At 28.7% G+C, this 16,816-nt stretch overlaps 2 protein-coding genes across 5 annotated transcripts in view; one reads left to right on the plus strand and one right to left on the minus strand.

The window, feature by feature from the left end:
- Positions 1-417: 417 nt before the first annotated feature.
- LOC143249820 (uncharacterized) lies at positions 418-10,902 on the plus strand. Of its 2 annotated transcripts, none has more exons than XM_076500345.1 (4): positions 418-948; positions 1,400-1,585; positions 3,907-4,069; positions 6,109-6,511. In XM_076500345.1, exons 1-4 carry the CDS (start codon positions 708-710, stop codon positions 6,176-6,178), a joined length of 660 nt encoding a protein of 219 aa, XP_076356460.1. In that variant the 5' UTR covers positions 418-707; the 3' UTR covers positions 6,179-6,511. The 2 variants fall into 2 exon arrangements, with proteins under 2 accessions (XP_076356460.1, XP_076356471.1); XM_076500356.1 differs by lacking the exon at positions 6,109-6,511 and adding an exon at positions 9,802-10,902 and having other exon boundaries at positions 556-948.
- LOC143249817 (gamma-tubulin complex component 3 homolog) overlaps positions 8,833-16,816 on the minus strand; it is a 65,710-nt gene continuing 57,726 nt past the window's right edge. For all 3 annotated transcript variants that reach the window (XM_076500329.1, XM_076500308.1, XM_076500318.1), the window contains one exon: positions 8,833-15,056. In XM_076500329.1, coding sequence (XP_076356444.1) covers positions 14,883-15,056 — 174 coding nt within the window. In that variant the 3' untranslated portion in view covers positions 8,833-14,882. The remainder of the gene's footprint in view (positions 15,057-16,816) is intronic.

Raw genomic sequence — 16,816 nt, forward strand, 5'->3', positions numbered from 1 at the left:
TCTTTATGTTCATTGGCCTTAAGATTTTGGCCAGCAGTGTTTGTCTAAAGAACGAAAGAGAGAAAAAAATTGTGGGACTAACTACATCCAAGTGAAAGTGGTTGTCTTTTTCTTTTTTTGTAATTTTTTATTTATTTTTAACGTCATCTAGTCTCTATTTTACACGGCTGAGCATGACCAAGTGGTTAGTGCGCTTGAGTCGTAATCTGAAAGTCGCGGGTTCGAATTTCCGTCGCACAAAACATGCTCGCCCTTTAAGCCATGGAGACATTATAAGATTACGGTCAATCCTACTATTCGTTGGTAAAAGTGTAGCCCCAGAGTTGGCGGTGGGTGGTAGTCTTAAACTGCTAAATTAGGGTCGGCTAGTGTAGACAGCCCTTGTGTAGCCTTGCGCGAGATTCAAAACAAAAATCTGTTTTACACGCAATTGGAATCCTCAGGTTATCTGTTCAGGAGTCAGGGCAATTTTTTTTATTTCCTGTTATTATTTGGGAATGGAATTATGTTTATCTGATACATGTCGGGAAATCAGCGGTTTGACCTGAAAACACCACAATGTTACTCAAAAAGACAACAGAAAACAAATCAGCTTCCTATGTGTAACGCAACAATAATGAGGAATTCTGGAACAAGTAAGCAGGCAGTACTACGGAACTATTTTCAACCTTGAGTGTTAGTTACTCGGAGTCAAGCTCTCATTCCTCATGACCATGGCGGCGACACATGTTACGCATGCTGCAAAATTGTTATTACGACGATGTAAATTAGGAAAGAAACACACATTATTTTCATATGTGTCTTGTCAAAAAAATTACCGAAACTGTTATAGCACATCAAGTTCTTTATACTGCTTTGACTCTTTGTATAGAACTGAGTGTGAGTTCCCGTCGGTTCGTTTGCTCAAAAGCAAACGCGTTTTTAACAATGTCAAAAGTCCAGTGCATGGTAAGTAATTTTTTCATTCACGTACCACTTAAAAGTTTGAAATATGCTGACGTTTTGCATTTAATATTTATTCATATTAACATTAGTTTTAAGATAATGTTAATTTTCACTTTCTTTTTAATTCTATCAAAACAGTAAGTATTTTAACTTCGAAGTAAACGTTGTTTTGAAAATTGGAATTGTCAAGATTGATAAAAAGATAATAACCTTATCGTTAGATCAGTTAGACCCACAGACTATAGTCAGATCTCACTTGGTCTGCTAAATTTATAGGTTTGTATGATTTATTAGTTATTCTACTATTCATAATTTCATATATCGTTTAAGAATTATATTATTGAAATAACTTTGATTCCTCAAAGTATTATTATTTTAACGACAACTGTTATTAAAAAACAAATCAATAATGTTTTTACATTAACTTAATGATTAAGTAACCGTACTATTCTAGCTTATTATGGAAACTGGACTAGTCGAACCTTCCAGAGAAGATACAGTGTAGAGGTAGAAGATCGTGACGTTTCATTTGAAGACTTAGAAGCTTTGATCCAAGGTGGAGATATTCAACTCTTTGATGTTAGAGAGCCAAAGGAAATTGATGAATATGGAACAATTCCAGGTTCTGTTAACATTCCTTGTAAGTTATAAAGTATCATATTTTAACTGAAAATAACAGTAAATCAGTTATAAAAAATAATCATCATATGTGTATGTCTTTATATACTTATATTGATAAACATTAAGATATATATATATATATATATATATATACATATATTTGCTCATTTAACATCAGTAGTTAAAAATGATTAAAATTACTTAGACTTTTCAAAGTGTGATTAACAAATATGATGTATGAATTGACTGAGATTGTGAAAGTATGCTCAGTGAATTTGTAAGTAAAATTAGTTTTTTCAAATATGACTTGAAGAATTTATGGTTAAAATGATTTCCAAAACAAATCAGTGTATTTGAAATAGAACATATTTCAGTTAATTTAGTGACTGCACATCTACACATTATCTGTTACATTTTTCCATAGGGTCGACAGATGAAAGACACAGTTATTCTAATTTTTTTATTTATAAAATTTGTTAAGTTTATCTACAAGACAACATAAAACAAAGTAAATGGGAAACAAACACCAATTTTTTAAAGTAATGGTAATTTATTTACAACTTATGGAATATGGTACAAAAATTATGAGATCAAAAAGATATTTAATTCAATAAAGTAATAACTATCATAATTTTATGAGAGACAGTATGCAAAACCCCATCTTTTTTTTTTAGGGAGATTATTAAAATGAGTGAAAGATTTTAAAGTACCAGTACACACTAGTTTGTAAATTGTCCAAAAGAAAAACCAGTATGCTATAAATATTTATAATATTCAAGTTATTTTAAACCTAACAGCCCAGAGCTTTTAAAACTTTTTATTGTTATCTTGCTAAAACTGTTTTTCCCCTCAAACCATACTGATAGTTTTAAATCACCTCACGCATATATGTGCGTAATTTTTTTCAGTGATAGGAATACATTTTTATTGTATCAGGCATTTTTGACTGGTAAAATATATTTTTATAGAAGGTGTGATATCTTGTTTTGGACATTTTTTATTAATTTGATGGAGATATTTTTTGGTGGAAATAGATATTGTACTTGCTTTTTCTGATAGTCAAGTTGTCAGTGTTTAATAATGAACTTTGTAGCTCATATAATTCTTGTAACATGCATATCTTGCACTTGTATATACAGATTGAACATGATATGACCTCTTTGTAAAGTATACCTATAGACATACATACTATACATGAATTTAAAGCAGATTTATATGTGTAATGACATACAGTTGTAGGGTGTAAATACACAGAGAATAGTGAGTGAAAACATTTTTTGCACGTATTTGTTATATTTGTATACATAAGGTTTTAAATAACTGAGATCCATTTGGCGAGAGTTAACTCTTTTTCATAGATCAAGACAGGTTTTAACATTTTGTCTCTTTAATACACATTACTACAAGCTAATGAATATACTATGAGTGGAAGTGTTTGTTTCATTGTGGCAACAAATATCCAATGCATTGATAATTGAATGTTCTGTATTTAATTAAAACAGTAATTGGAAAAACAGATTAACAGAAATAATTAAAACGTTACAACTTGCAATTAATTGTAGTAATAAAAACTGATGAAAGAAAATCATGTGAGAAGCAACCCTAGGACACAATATTAAAAGATGATACTTTATTAAAAAAACATAAATTGTGATTTGAGATAGGCAGAAAATACTAAAACAGTCTATACATTTTTTGTTTATCAATGAGACTGACTCTTTGGAAAATTGGACATGCAGTATGTTCTAAGATGTAATTTGTACTTGTTGCCAGAATTATTAAGACAACAGTAGGGGTCTTCTCAGTGACTCAGGGTCCATGTAATAGCATGTGTTGTTTAAATATAAAACTGCTAGTAATTATGAGCAAGTGTTTATAGCTAATAAAGGGTTGCACCACACATGTATCGGTAACACTAGTCAATATGTACCTTAATAATGAGCAAACCTTCAACTAAAATTAAAGAAATGTGAATAAGTGCTGTTAAGTAGGTAGAATAAAATTTCCTGATATTGTAACAATATTACTAAAATCGAATAAGTGCTTAGGTTTTGAATCAGTTTAGAAAATAATTCTAATAGTTTTTTCTCCTAAAATTCAATATTTGCATGTACATGTTTTACTTAATCAAGCTTTTAAAATCTGTGAAAATTTGTAGGTTTTACTAAATTATCTTTTTCTACAAGAAAAACTTGAGATAGTTTTTACTGTATGATTATTAAAATGTTTGAGGTGATTTTTAACTGACAAGTATTTTTTCATGTCTGAATACATTTTTAACTAAAAATAATAAGCATTATTCAAAAAAGAAAATGTTAGTTTTTTAAATATTTTGTTTAGTGGGTCAGGTAAAAGATGCATTGTTACTGGCAGAAGATGCTTTTCAAAACAAATACAAAGTTTCAAAGCCTCAACAGTTTGATGCAAACATTGTCTTCTTTGGTCTTGGACCTATCAAAGCAAGGGCTGCTGTTGAACTTGCCCACAAATTTGGGTACACTAGGTAAGTATTAGGTAAAAGTGGGTATATTTTTACTCCTTGTTGAGAGGTACACAAACATGGTTATGGTTTTCAATACATTGTATATACTTGTTATTCACAATAAATGATTTCTTAAAAATAATGAAGGATTTGATTAATAAATTTCATCTGAACTTTTTTTTTATATTTGGTATTTATGTATGTGTTAGCTTTGAGATAAAGATGGACAAAAACTAGATATTGAATATTTGTAAATAAACATACAAAAAGGATAGATTTACTTATTACACTGGGTATGAACTTTACCTTTACATGCACACAAAAATATCCTTTTGAAGTTAAAAGATATAAATAATTAATCAACTTCATATTCCATTAATTTTGATTTCAATGTTTTTAAAGTGTTTACCATTTAGAGTAACACAGACTGTAGGTAGAATTTAGTAAATGAAATAATAATTGTATTTGAACAGCACATAAAATTTACAGCATACAGTATAATTATCATAGATTTATTCCAAGTAAGGAATAATACTAACACAAGTTTCTACTCATTTTGATTATGATTAAATACATTTTTGTATCCTGTTCATATGTCTTTACTTCATTTAAGTATTGGTGTAAAATGTTCTTGCAGTTTACCAAGTTTTAATTTCAAATATTCCAGCTGTTTAGTGAGTTTTGATTTCAAATGTTCCAGTAGTTGTTTACAGAGTTTTTATTTTTGATGAACTGAATTAAGCATCAGTACTCAAGTAGTTATTTAAAATAATGGTAATGCAGTTTAGCAGGTAAAAACTAAATAATGTTTTATAGTTTTTGATAAAGAAATTTACAAAAAATAAACAGAAAAGCTTCACATTTAAACTTGAGCTTATGTTTTAGTCTTATCAAACAAAGCTCACATGGACATATGTGAAAGGCCACCAAGAAAGAAATTCTTTGGTGTTCTTTTCTGTCTCTTTAATAATTTGATGGCTAGAATTACTAGAAAGCATTTTTGATGTATATGTGACTGAATACATCTCTGAATCCTTTTTTAGAAGTATTAGAAAAATTAAAATTTTCCTAGAAATTATATGTTAAGTTTTTGATAATATTTTTAGCAACATTTGGCACTGTCTGATAATTAAGTTTTTCTGTAGTCTTTTGTGGAATTGAAAATTAGCAATTTTTTGGATGAAAGCCATTTTATTATGGACTAGAAATTACGTATCATTAACATATGTCCATAAACTTAAGCTAGATTTGTTAAGTATTAGTTGTCTGAGTGGTTAAATATTACATATTAGTAGGTAGGAATTATTGTTTTCAATGTTTGAAGTATACTTTAAATGTGTTAAAATATATTAATAAATTTAAAAAAAAATTAATGTTCTACTAAACAAATTACTGAAGATTTCAGATTTCAAATACTGTATATTACAAAACTTCATAGGCCACTTTCAGATTTTTGTTTTTCAAGCTATTAGGTATCAAAGCCTAAAGTAATTGTTAAATATTTCATATTATTGACAATATCATTAATTTTTCCTAAATGCTATTTGTTTTCATGAAAAAAAGACTTAGAGTAACTTGGTTTAAGAGAGCTTTATAATTAACCAGGAAAAGTGCATTTTTGGTTATTTTATTTGACATTGCCTTTAATTAAATTTAACTTGTATATGTGATTTGACCTTATGGCATATGTTTAGGTGTGCACTTTATCCACAAATTTGAACTTTTACTTAACTTTTGACCCAGATCACTCTTTTTTTCTTCATGTGTCTATAAATGTGCTAGAAATGTTTAAAGTTAACTTTTCTTTACTCAGAGAAACCCATTTACAAAAGCTCTAGTCCAAAAGCAGAAATGATTATTTAGAACAATTATATGTGAACATTCTGTAATAATCTAAATGTTGTTTTATGTACTGTAGGTGACATAAATTTAGTTGTAATGTAGATTATTATTCAGTCTCAAGTGATTTGTGGGAAAATCTGAATACAAACAAACAAAAAAAGGCTTTTCATTATCAGGACAAAAATTTTCAAGATTCATTGTGAATACACATGTTTCAGAGCCCGCATGTATAGGGGAGGATGGGAAGACTACACCCAGAAGACTGGACAGTCATTAAAACGAATGTGAAAAACTTGGAATCTTGGAAGAGATGAGTGTGGCTCCTGGCATCTAATGAGAAGAAACAGAATATGCTTGCTTCAATATTTTTTTATTTTTTTCAGGGTTGGTAAATGAGTTTGGGTTTTGGGGCATTTTACTGTGTTCTAATGAAAGTTAAAATTATTCTGAATATGTAAATAATTTGACTAAATAAAAAAATTATAGTATCAACAGATGTACATTGTTGATCTTAAAAAATATTTAAAGCAGGTATTTTTTTTCTAGATACAAACACATTACTGAAAAAATTCCATAAGTAATATCTGTTGGGAAGTGATAATAAAATTCTTCTCAAAATAACCCCAGTAGTTTTTTTTGTTATTGATTTATTATATTAAGTGAAAGTTTTCTATGGTAAAACTACTCAAGTTATATGCTACTGTCCTTAATTTTGAATTGCTGACCACAGGGAAGGCAACTAGACTGCAGCATCTACAACTAACCCTTTCACCAACAACTAGTGGGATTGACTGTAACATTATAATGTTCCCACTGCCAAAACAAAAAGCATGTTTGGTGATAGGATTTCATCATGTGACCTGTCAATTGTGAGTTGAGATTCTTAACCACTAGGCCTATAACTAAAGGAATTATAAACATGACATTTTGGGCATGATTTTATATAATACAAAGTAACTGAAATTTTCAGTTTTTAACCAACTAAAATAATTATTTTTCTATTGCAGAAAAAAAAAGTTCTAACTACAGGAAAGAAGTCTATTTCAGATATTTTAGTTTTTGAAATAAAGAATTAAAATGCTTTTGAACAACTATATTTAAAGTAAATGGTAAACAATTAACAAAGATTTATTGGAAATTCTGTAAATGTTTACAGTATTTTGTTCCTAACAGTATTTGCACTGTTCTTTACTGAATTAGTTTACAGAAGAGATTAGAACATGTATTAACTATTACTCTTATTGACTGTCATAATTACACTCTGAAAATTTAACTTAATCCATGTTTTCAAACTTGAAAGTAGGAAAAAATCATTTGTGAACCATTTTAAATTTTTATAATTCAGCTTTTCAATTATTTAAGCTTTGTATAATTACTTTGCAATCAATGATTAAATTTGTAAGATTATGAATTATTTGAATTAAGAAATGCATTAAAAAAAGAAAATATCTGGTAACGACAACACTGGTTTATTGAATTCTACATTAAGGTTATAGAACATGCTTATCTCCACTGTTACAGTGAATTAGATGCTTAAAATAACACAAAAAAATTATGAAGCATGTGAACATAAAAAAGGGAACCATTTTAATTATCCATTTAAAAGGGAGCAACTGTATAGTTCAGTGATGTAATTCACATATTTTACTTGTACATGAATGCACAAAATAGAATTGGAATTGTGACAAAAAGTGTCAAAATGCTTAGGAAAAGACTTTCTAATTCTACAGGGTGTTCGGAAAGCCACTGTGCAGTTTTGAAAGCAGTGATAACAGCATTCATTCAGTCTATTTCAAGCCAGCAACTGATAGTGGAGTTTAGAAACAAAATAAGAAGGATCCAGGCATGTATTGATGCCAACAGGGGTCACTTTCAACACTGTTTATAATTGTCATTCATATTTACCTCCTGTATTCTATATTGAAACATGTCTGTTAATAAATATATAAGTGCACAGTGACTTTCCGAACACCCTGTATCATTTGACAGCAACCATGGGTTACACTCAAGTAACTGGAAGTATATATGTATAACTTTAACTTTATGACATGATACAAGGCTAGTTAATAGTGTTATACCACACACATTTGAACACAAACATAGGTGAACTTTTACATCATTATCCTTAGTATGAACAAACCAAAATACAACTATTGTTTTTTCACAGAGAATGGCTATCTACATAACCATTTGTACATTTGGCTTCAAGTGTAACCGTTGAGTTTAAGGTGTTTAAAAACTATGCAAATATTTGTACTTATCACAACTTATTCATAAAACTGTTAACAATCTCTTTTTTATCACAAGCTAAACCATTTAAAAGAATATAAAAAAAATCTTAAAGAAGAGTTGAAAAAATTGACTTTCAACCTTATATAATTTTAAATTTTATTCATCACAAATAGAAGATGAGTGTTATAGATTAAACAGGAAACTACTTAATTGTAAGTTCTAAAGACAGTATCTCCTCTAATGTAAGCTGTAAGCCAGCTTTTTAAGAAAACATTAACACACAACAACACACAAAAATATTTCACTCTATGAAGTTTATAAGATTTCAATATTCCATGATGAAAACATTCTAAAATGTTGAGTAACACCTTTGGCATAAAAAACACAAAAAATATTTACAGATAAATTTCAGAAACTACTGCTACTAAATACATTTTTACTTCCCATTAAAAACCAAAAGTAAGATCGTGATTAGAAAGAGAATGTCTGGCATTTACAAGACTACTAAAGTTAAAATTGTGGAATATTAAGCATTAGCTCAGGATTAGTTGGTAAGCTTTCATTGCAATCAGTTACCTGTACATCACACTATTCTTAACTTTGATATAACTTAACAGTTGTTTAAACATTTAATTCAATCTAGGAATTGTTTGTTAATGTGTAAGCATAGTGAAACTATCAAAACAAAAGAACAAGTTAAAAATGGGATAACAAAAATAAAATACATTACATCTCATTTATTTGACAGCAACCAGCAGTCTTGAGAATACATTTCAATATCTCAGTTAATCTCACGTGGTTGGTTCACTTTACTGAAACTAATGTTTATTTTAATCTTTACACTTCTAGATATTTCCAAATCTAAACATTTTTAATACTTGGTATGTGAATGACAAAGTTTCAAAACTCATTTTACTAAATTATCAACAAAATATGTTCTAAAAATAATTTTTCAGGGACAAAAACTTATGTTCTTAGACATATACCTGAATTACTCATTGTTGAGCTACAATTATAATAAACTCAAAATTTTTATTTAATTTTGATAACCAATATCAGGTATAAGAAGTTTCTAGACTGGTTCAGAAATATAGATTTGAAGGCCTGAGGGCAACTTTTGAAAGTTGCATACATCTGAGAAGAAGGTTGTGTGTGTGTGTGTGTAGGAGATATGTATAGTCTACATACTGATGTAAAAATTGTCTTGTAGAAACTGTAGTTTAACTGGGCAGCCATTTTCATAAGCATGTCTATTTTCAGAAGCATTAATGATTTTAAATGGTTGTTTTATATCCATTATCTAATTGTATAAACTGTAACATTGAATATTTCAATTCAATATAATCAGTATACTTGGACATTTCCATGCTATGCTACATGACTTGCTGGCAAAAATTTTAAAATATCTCTGAAAGTTGGAAGTATTATTTAAGTTGGAAACTACATTATTGTGTGAATTTAAAGGTAAGTTATTTGTTTTTATAATTCATCTAATAACATCAAATATCAACTTTTATTTTGCAGGAAGAGTATATTGTGTAAGGCCTATTTAATTATACAAAAGTGAGAAAATAGCCTAGGCTAAGGGGACCCTTCAACCAAGTTTTTATTGGGAGTATGGATGTGAACATCGACAAATTCTAGAAGGATGTTTTCAGTAACATTTATGTTTATTACAGGTGGCGTTTATGACAGAAGAAGCCAAGACCCAAATTATTAAAACAGTAAAGAATGGTATTGGGACTAGCTGGAGACAGACATAATGAAGCAATACTTTAGGAAACTGAACCTAACTAGCCAGGCTTTCTTGTGCCTTGTGCAACAAAACACTAAGTTGTCTGGGATAAAGGATTTAAAGAAACTGATGAAAAAATAAACAATCATTTCAGGCAGCCATTTTAGTTTAACCAATGATAAGAGTATGAGTAGCCTAGAAAACATAGTTGTCATTCCTTTTAGTTAACTTTCATTTACAAAGTAACATACTGTTGGTTTAGCACCTGAAGTCTATAAAGATGATTCAAGCTATTGTTAGTTTTACTAGATTATTTAATATCACAAAATAAACCTAGACTAGAGACCAGACTGTGTGAAAGGGCAGTTCACCTGCCAGACTTAAATGGAGACTTGGTGCATAATATAGCAAAGGCTTTTATATTGTTATCCAACCATTTTGTGGTGAGACAATTTTTAATGATATGCATATTAACTTTAAGTGCTTACTGAATTTGAGAGAAATACCTGAAATACTAAATATAAAGTACACTATGTCTGATCAGTTCATCCTACATAGATTCCTTTCAGTGTACAACCTACCTGTCAACACCACTATGTTTATGGATGTTTTTTACATAAATTGTTCTACTTAGCCCTGCATCACAGTCAAAAAGGCAGCACATAGTTCATAAACAGGTATCAATTAAAGGCCAGGAAAAGCTGCAAATGCTGAAACAGAAGCTTCCAAGAAACAGTTCACAAAAAGATGACAAAGAACGATTTTTTCAGAAGCTCTTTTATAGATGAAAACAAAACTGCTGTTAAGTGTGTACAATGCTTTGCTACAAAATCTTAAGAAATATGTTGTTCTCTTGGGGTCCAAGGAACCAGTGAGATATGGTTTGTATGATGAACACTTATGACTTATTCTTCAGCTAGTTTCAGGAGTGAGAATTTGTCTCATTCCATGCTTGCAAATAATGATTGTTATACAAGCCTGTATTCACTTCTACATTAGGCATAACTAGAGAAATAAAAGATGCATCTAATAATGTCCAAAAATATGCATATAATTACATATTGTTATTATTTAAAAAAATAATAATAGCATTTATTATCAGTGTACCAATCACTTGAAACTAGTAGTATCAGATAAAGTACACCAAACTATGAAACCTGACAATAAAAAAAGTCTTACTAAATGTTGAATTGCAAATAATATTTAAAACTTCACTTCACTGGTTAATGTTCAAAATGTGTTTGAGTGTGCATTTCTTGAGAGTTTTTAAGGTTAACAAAAAAAAAAAAGAGAAAAGAAAAGAAAAAAAGGTACAGTTAGACTACAATTAACTCCTTAAACCTAAGTGCACTCTGCCAGCATCTGGCCAAAAACCTGATTTATTCACTGGACAAGGACAGTATCCAATAACATTTATCTGTCTTTGGCTGAAAGCTAATCCAAACCATGTTATTATTTACTTTTTAGAAAACAACAGTAAGTTCTATGGAGTATTGTCATTTGTACTGGAACAAATTTAGATCAACTGCATTCTACTTAATTGTTAATTAACTGTATTTCATCTTGAATTTCAGTTAAAAAGGATAATTTTTTCATTGAAAGAGTTTGATTGTTAGCATACAGAGGAAAACTGAATAAGTAGTTATACTTCTATTCATGGGTTGATATTCAAATAAAGGATGCATTATGACATAATGGTAACTAAACAACATCACTATATTTCATACCGGTCACGAGGAGAAGTAATACACAACTAAAACTTCACATTAAACAATATAACAGATGTTCAGAATGTTAATGTGTTATTATAGCATGAGATGAATGAAATCATACTCAAATATCCAATGTAATATTGGCTATTACGATAAAATAAAAACAACTACAGTACAAGCATTCTGGTACAAAAATTCTTCTGACAATCAATTATCAAAACATTACTAATTATTATGAATAAAGTGGATAAAGTCATATAAAGCAATATTTTCACATCATTATATTGTGGAAATAAAACCTAAGCAATTTATTAATATTACTTGAAAATGGACATAAAGATTATTATTGTTAAGTATATATATAAACCCAACATCTACTAAAAAAACAACCTTGAAAACATAGTTATAGTGAAACATAAAATCACACTGACATTAATGTTAAACTGGTAAATGCAAAAAAACAACAAACTGTGAATTTAGAAATGTTTTACACATCCAGTAATACCAGACACCTTCTTGTTTACAAAACTCATTGATAATGTCTCAAAACATTTTACAAAAACTACCAACACTTACATGTTAATATGTATAAAAAGGTTTAATTTTTAAACTTCTATCTAAAGGCAATAACATAAAAAATAGAGCAGGACAAAATAAATTATTTGGATCAAAATACACAAAACATTGAAAGAAACCATTTCTTACTTCCTAAATCTATGTTTACATAATGACAGTTATGTTTAAATGTAAAAGATCACAGTTAAAATGCAACACACAAAGAAAGATTACAAGTACAGAATATTTGATGGAAAAAGAGCTTGTTACTGTTAATCAAAAGAGTTCATTACCACAACACAGCATTGATTCAGGGTGGCTGACTCCATGTGATACAGAAACATTGACTTCAAACCTGTTATTTGTATATATAGCTATTATCAAGCAATGGTTGAGAAATAAAAGGTTTAACATACAGAGATGCAACATCTAAACAAGTCCCCACTGTAATAAATATCAACTTAAAATCATATTTAGTAGCTTTATGTTATAATATAAAAATATTTAGAATCTTGAGTTTTTTTCAGTTTGATGAAAAAAGAAATCTAATAGAAATTTTGCTGCACAAGATGAAAAAAATTATGTACTGCCACTTCCCAAAGGAAAATACACAAAAATTAGAACAATCTTATAAACAATGTAAAGAAGTGCAAATCAAAGCTGTACAACCTAGAATGGTGATGATCAGCCTTAAGTTCTAATATTAATAATACAGCAACATAAATTAAAAAGTATGTGAAACTGTTAAAAAATTATTAAATCATACACATTTTGTAGTCTACATGGACCACCAAGAAAACTTGTCACCTGATGTAAAAATACTAACTGTTAAGTAAATCTATAAACGTTTATAGTTTAAGAATCTCCCTCCCTACGTACAATACACTATGCAACTCTGTTAGTAATTATTAAAGTAAAATACAATAAAAAAAACTCAAACCCTTATAAAAAGAACATAAGACTTAATATTAAAAAATATAATATAGCTTAATTAACTTCATCATACTGAGCTTCACTATGTTATTAATAGACAAACTGAACCCAGTCCTACAGTCATGTTAATAATCTGAGGAAAAGTTAACTTTCCACTTTTACCTTCACAAAGACTGTTAAGTAATAAAGAGTATTAAAATGTCCTTAACATATATCCATATTGTACAAATACACATTATCTTTGTGTAATTTTGATTTCACATTTGTGTACAATACAAGTAAGAGAGAAAATCTATTTGATTACAATTAAACTGCGATACCAAACTAGTCCGAAAAATGTCCAATTTGTAAAACTCAGTCAGGAAAAAAAAATCCAAATGTCTTTTGAGGCTGTTTTTTTTGCTGTAAAATACATTACAAGAAAACATGACAGACTAAAATAAGTTTTATAAATTATGTTATTTAAGCCTAATATGCAACTGTTTCTGATGTAAGAGGAAATAAATATTTTAGTATTGGTTTTAGCATCCTTTGTCATGAAATCATGACAAAAACATCAAAACATATAACACAGCACAAGTCAAATCGTATAGAGATTGTTGTTAGGTGCTGCAGAGAACTGTTAAAAGGAAAAAATTGTATAAAGTTTAAAAAACAACATTAAATTTCAAGAAACAGCTTACTGATAAAACTTTAAACACATGAAAATTGAGATAACCAGTTTATCTATTTGTTAAATTTGGAGATATTTCTATTTCATACTTCAAATAATAATACAATTTATATGTTCTTATAATATATAGGGAAAATATCACCTGCTAATTTAAAAATTATTTTTTAAAAACTATAGAGATTTTCTTTAAGAGTAGAACTGTGTGATATATATTTTTTACGTTTTTGTACAAAATTAAAACAAGATGATTTCAAAGTAGATGGCAAAGTTTAAAATCGTATTTGACAAACAAAATAAATATTTAAAAACTTTATCAAAGTTAAATACTGACAAAATGAATTGTGGATGGTTAAAGGAGAACTGATAAATATTACACAAACATAAAAGAACACAGTTTAAGTTTTAAAAACTGTCCAAACTTACAAAAGCCAATAACATGATTTGCAATTAGAACTTGAGGAACAAATAAATTTGAAGAAATAAAAAAAAAAGATTGGACAACACTTTTAAACTATGAACAAAGATACATATACAGACAGGGTAATATATTTCTGGGTAGAAAAGTACATTTGTATACAAAATATTTTTGAATTATATGACCTATTTATTTGCTTCTATTAATAATACCAGAAAATAAAAATTTCAAATTCCATGCACAAACAACAATAAAGTATCAATAAACTTGAAATATTACAGATTTGACAAATGCAATGATTAATTTTTTACAGTTAAATTGTTTTGAATATTGTGCATTTTGAGTTTTTCAAAATTCTTTCCCAAAATCATAGTTACTGAATTGGGTAAACCAAATTCAAAGCTTTACATTACACTTTACATATATTTATGGTAACATTTAAAGACATCCATTTTTTGAAAATATCAAAATTCACAGAGAAAAAAAACCTGTAATTTCAGGAAAAAAAACAAACCAAAACCAAAACATTTTTTCACAGCCTCTTGTAAGAATTATCTCCCAAAAAACTTTGTGATAAATGTTGGGCTTGTATTAGTATAGAAAGTTTGAATTCTGGGCTATAGTTCTATTGATAAACATAAATAAGTTGAAAAATTTACTCAACACTTTCACAATTTTTTAAAGAAACTTCATCAGGTACTTATTATTCAACTGAAGTTACATAGTTTTATAGAATTTTATGATATTGATGCCTGAAGGAGGGATCGCCGCCTATGTTGGTAAGTCAGTGATGTTTGTAGTCTTGAATTGCGACTTTTGTAGTGCTCATTGAAATCCAACCGGAAACTAAGAAAGCGGAGATTTGGATCGCTATGATCAGCTATCATCAACAGGAATTTCTGTACCATGTCCTAAAATAACAAAATACTGTGATTATCCTCAACAAAAGCTTGTTATATTTTAGAATAAAGCAGCACTAAACATCTAGAAGACTTTCTGTTTATATCGTAGGATAACAATATTGTTTAAACTACTTAAATCAAGATTTAAAAAATTTTTTACAGAAAACTTTTAATATAAAAAGGAACTGTAGTACTATGTACAAGAGTAGAAAAAATGAAATTAACATTGAAAAAGGATTTCTGTATCATGTCTCATCTCAGACCTAGAATAAAAAAACACTGAGGACAATATATTAGCTTTCTCTCCATGGACATCTTTCTCATGAGGATTTAATGGGCTACATTTGAAATTTAATTAAACTATTTTCATTTCAGGGTATACCAATAAATATAGAACAAAATACAGCTAATAATCCATATTTCTATAGCATGTCAGTTTTAATTTCTCAATTTTATAAGGCAATACTAAAAAAATATCCTGAATTTCCTTAGTGCGAGAATTGTAACATTTTCTCTTTAAGCATCTTTTCTCTACTTTGTTTACCATTTCACCAAGTACAAAATTGCATATAAATCACTCATTTCTATTCATTCAGGCAATACATAATTTTTGATAACTTTCAATCTCATTTGGTTACAGAGCCATCAAATAAACAAATCAGACCCCCTCTTTCCACACTCACCCATCACATCCTCTCTTTTAGAAATTTCCAAGTTTCTCTCCAATATCCAATATTATATTACTTATCACTATTAAAACCAAGGTTTTACTTTATCAAACGATACTGTTTTCTGTACAGAGAATTTGCAATTTCACTTTCACTTCAAATTTTATTCCCTCAGACAAATATTTAATGGCTTTTGTTGTTTAATGAGAAAACCAGAAAAACTGTGATAGTTCTGAAACATTGTCTGTTTTTTGCATGTTATTATTCTGTGTTCTCTAAAATAAACAATTATTTAGTGAAGTACTATCATTAGTATAAAAGAAACACCAAGGTAAGTACTTTACTTCTTGTCTTTCATATGTTATCTTTGTTTAAAATTATAAATATAGTTGAAGTTAGATTGAGTAAAATGAATAATAACAACGTTATAAACATTTTTCATGAGGTACACAGACTAGTAGCTCATGCCAGATGTAATTCGACAGCATAACATGAACTTGTGTCTGCCAAGTGATTTACAACTTATAAGGGACAAATATTAGTTAGACAATGTTCAAAGGACAATAAAAAATAAAAAGATGTATAATGTTAAGAGTTTAAAGCTATTCAGAGTAAACAAATGCAATTTCATGTTACAGAGTGATGTTTTTCTAGAAATAAAAAAAGGGGTTTAGGTTTGTTTTTTTTGGTGGTTACTTTGGCAGTCAAATTTATCAATCTTGTACAGACTTATAACAGAATTAGGGTAGAGAAAAGAACAGATAAGCTATTAAGTTTTACTGAAAACAAAAAGTTTTCACTCATATTAGTAAGAACAAAAAATGAAAGAAAGAAGAATTTATATATATATTTAAATGTATATTTAAAGACAGATCTTTAGCAAAAATACCTATGTTTACTAACAGTCTGCCAAATTTTGTGAAGTTACACACATTGTACTAAGTGTTATAAGCATTGAAACTATAAGAAGTATCCAATGGTTATGTAGTATGTCAAATCACCAACCTTGAAGTGAGGGAGTTAACAGAAACAATGCGTGTAGCATATTCAGTATTGCTTGCCAAGTATATCGATGACAACAAGAACCGACAAAACAAACGA

Source organism: Tachypleus tridentatus, chromosome 1 (assembly GCF_004210375.1).
Source record: "Tachypleus tridentatus isolate NWPU-2018 chromosome 1, ASM421037v1, whole genome shotgun sequence".
Taxonomy (NCBI): domain Eukaryota; kingdom Metazoa; phylum Arthropoda; class Merostomata; order Xiphosura; family Limulidae; genus Tachypleus; species Tachypleus tridentatus.

Excerpts from the sequence above, each read along its gene's own strand:
- LOC143249820 (XM_076500345.1), top strand. The coding sequence starts at position 708 with ATGACCATGGCGGCGACACATGTTACGCATGCTGCAAAATTGTTATTA. Across the intron at positions 949-1,399 it reads TGTCAAAAGTCCAGTGCATG|CTTATTATGGAAACTGGACT; the intron begins GTAAGTAATTTT and ends GTACTATTCTAG. Across the intron at positions 1,586-3,906 it reads AGGTTCTGTTAACATTCCTT|TGGGTCAGGTAAAAGATGCA; the intron begins GTAAGTTATAAA and ends TATTTTGTTTAG.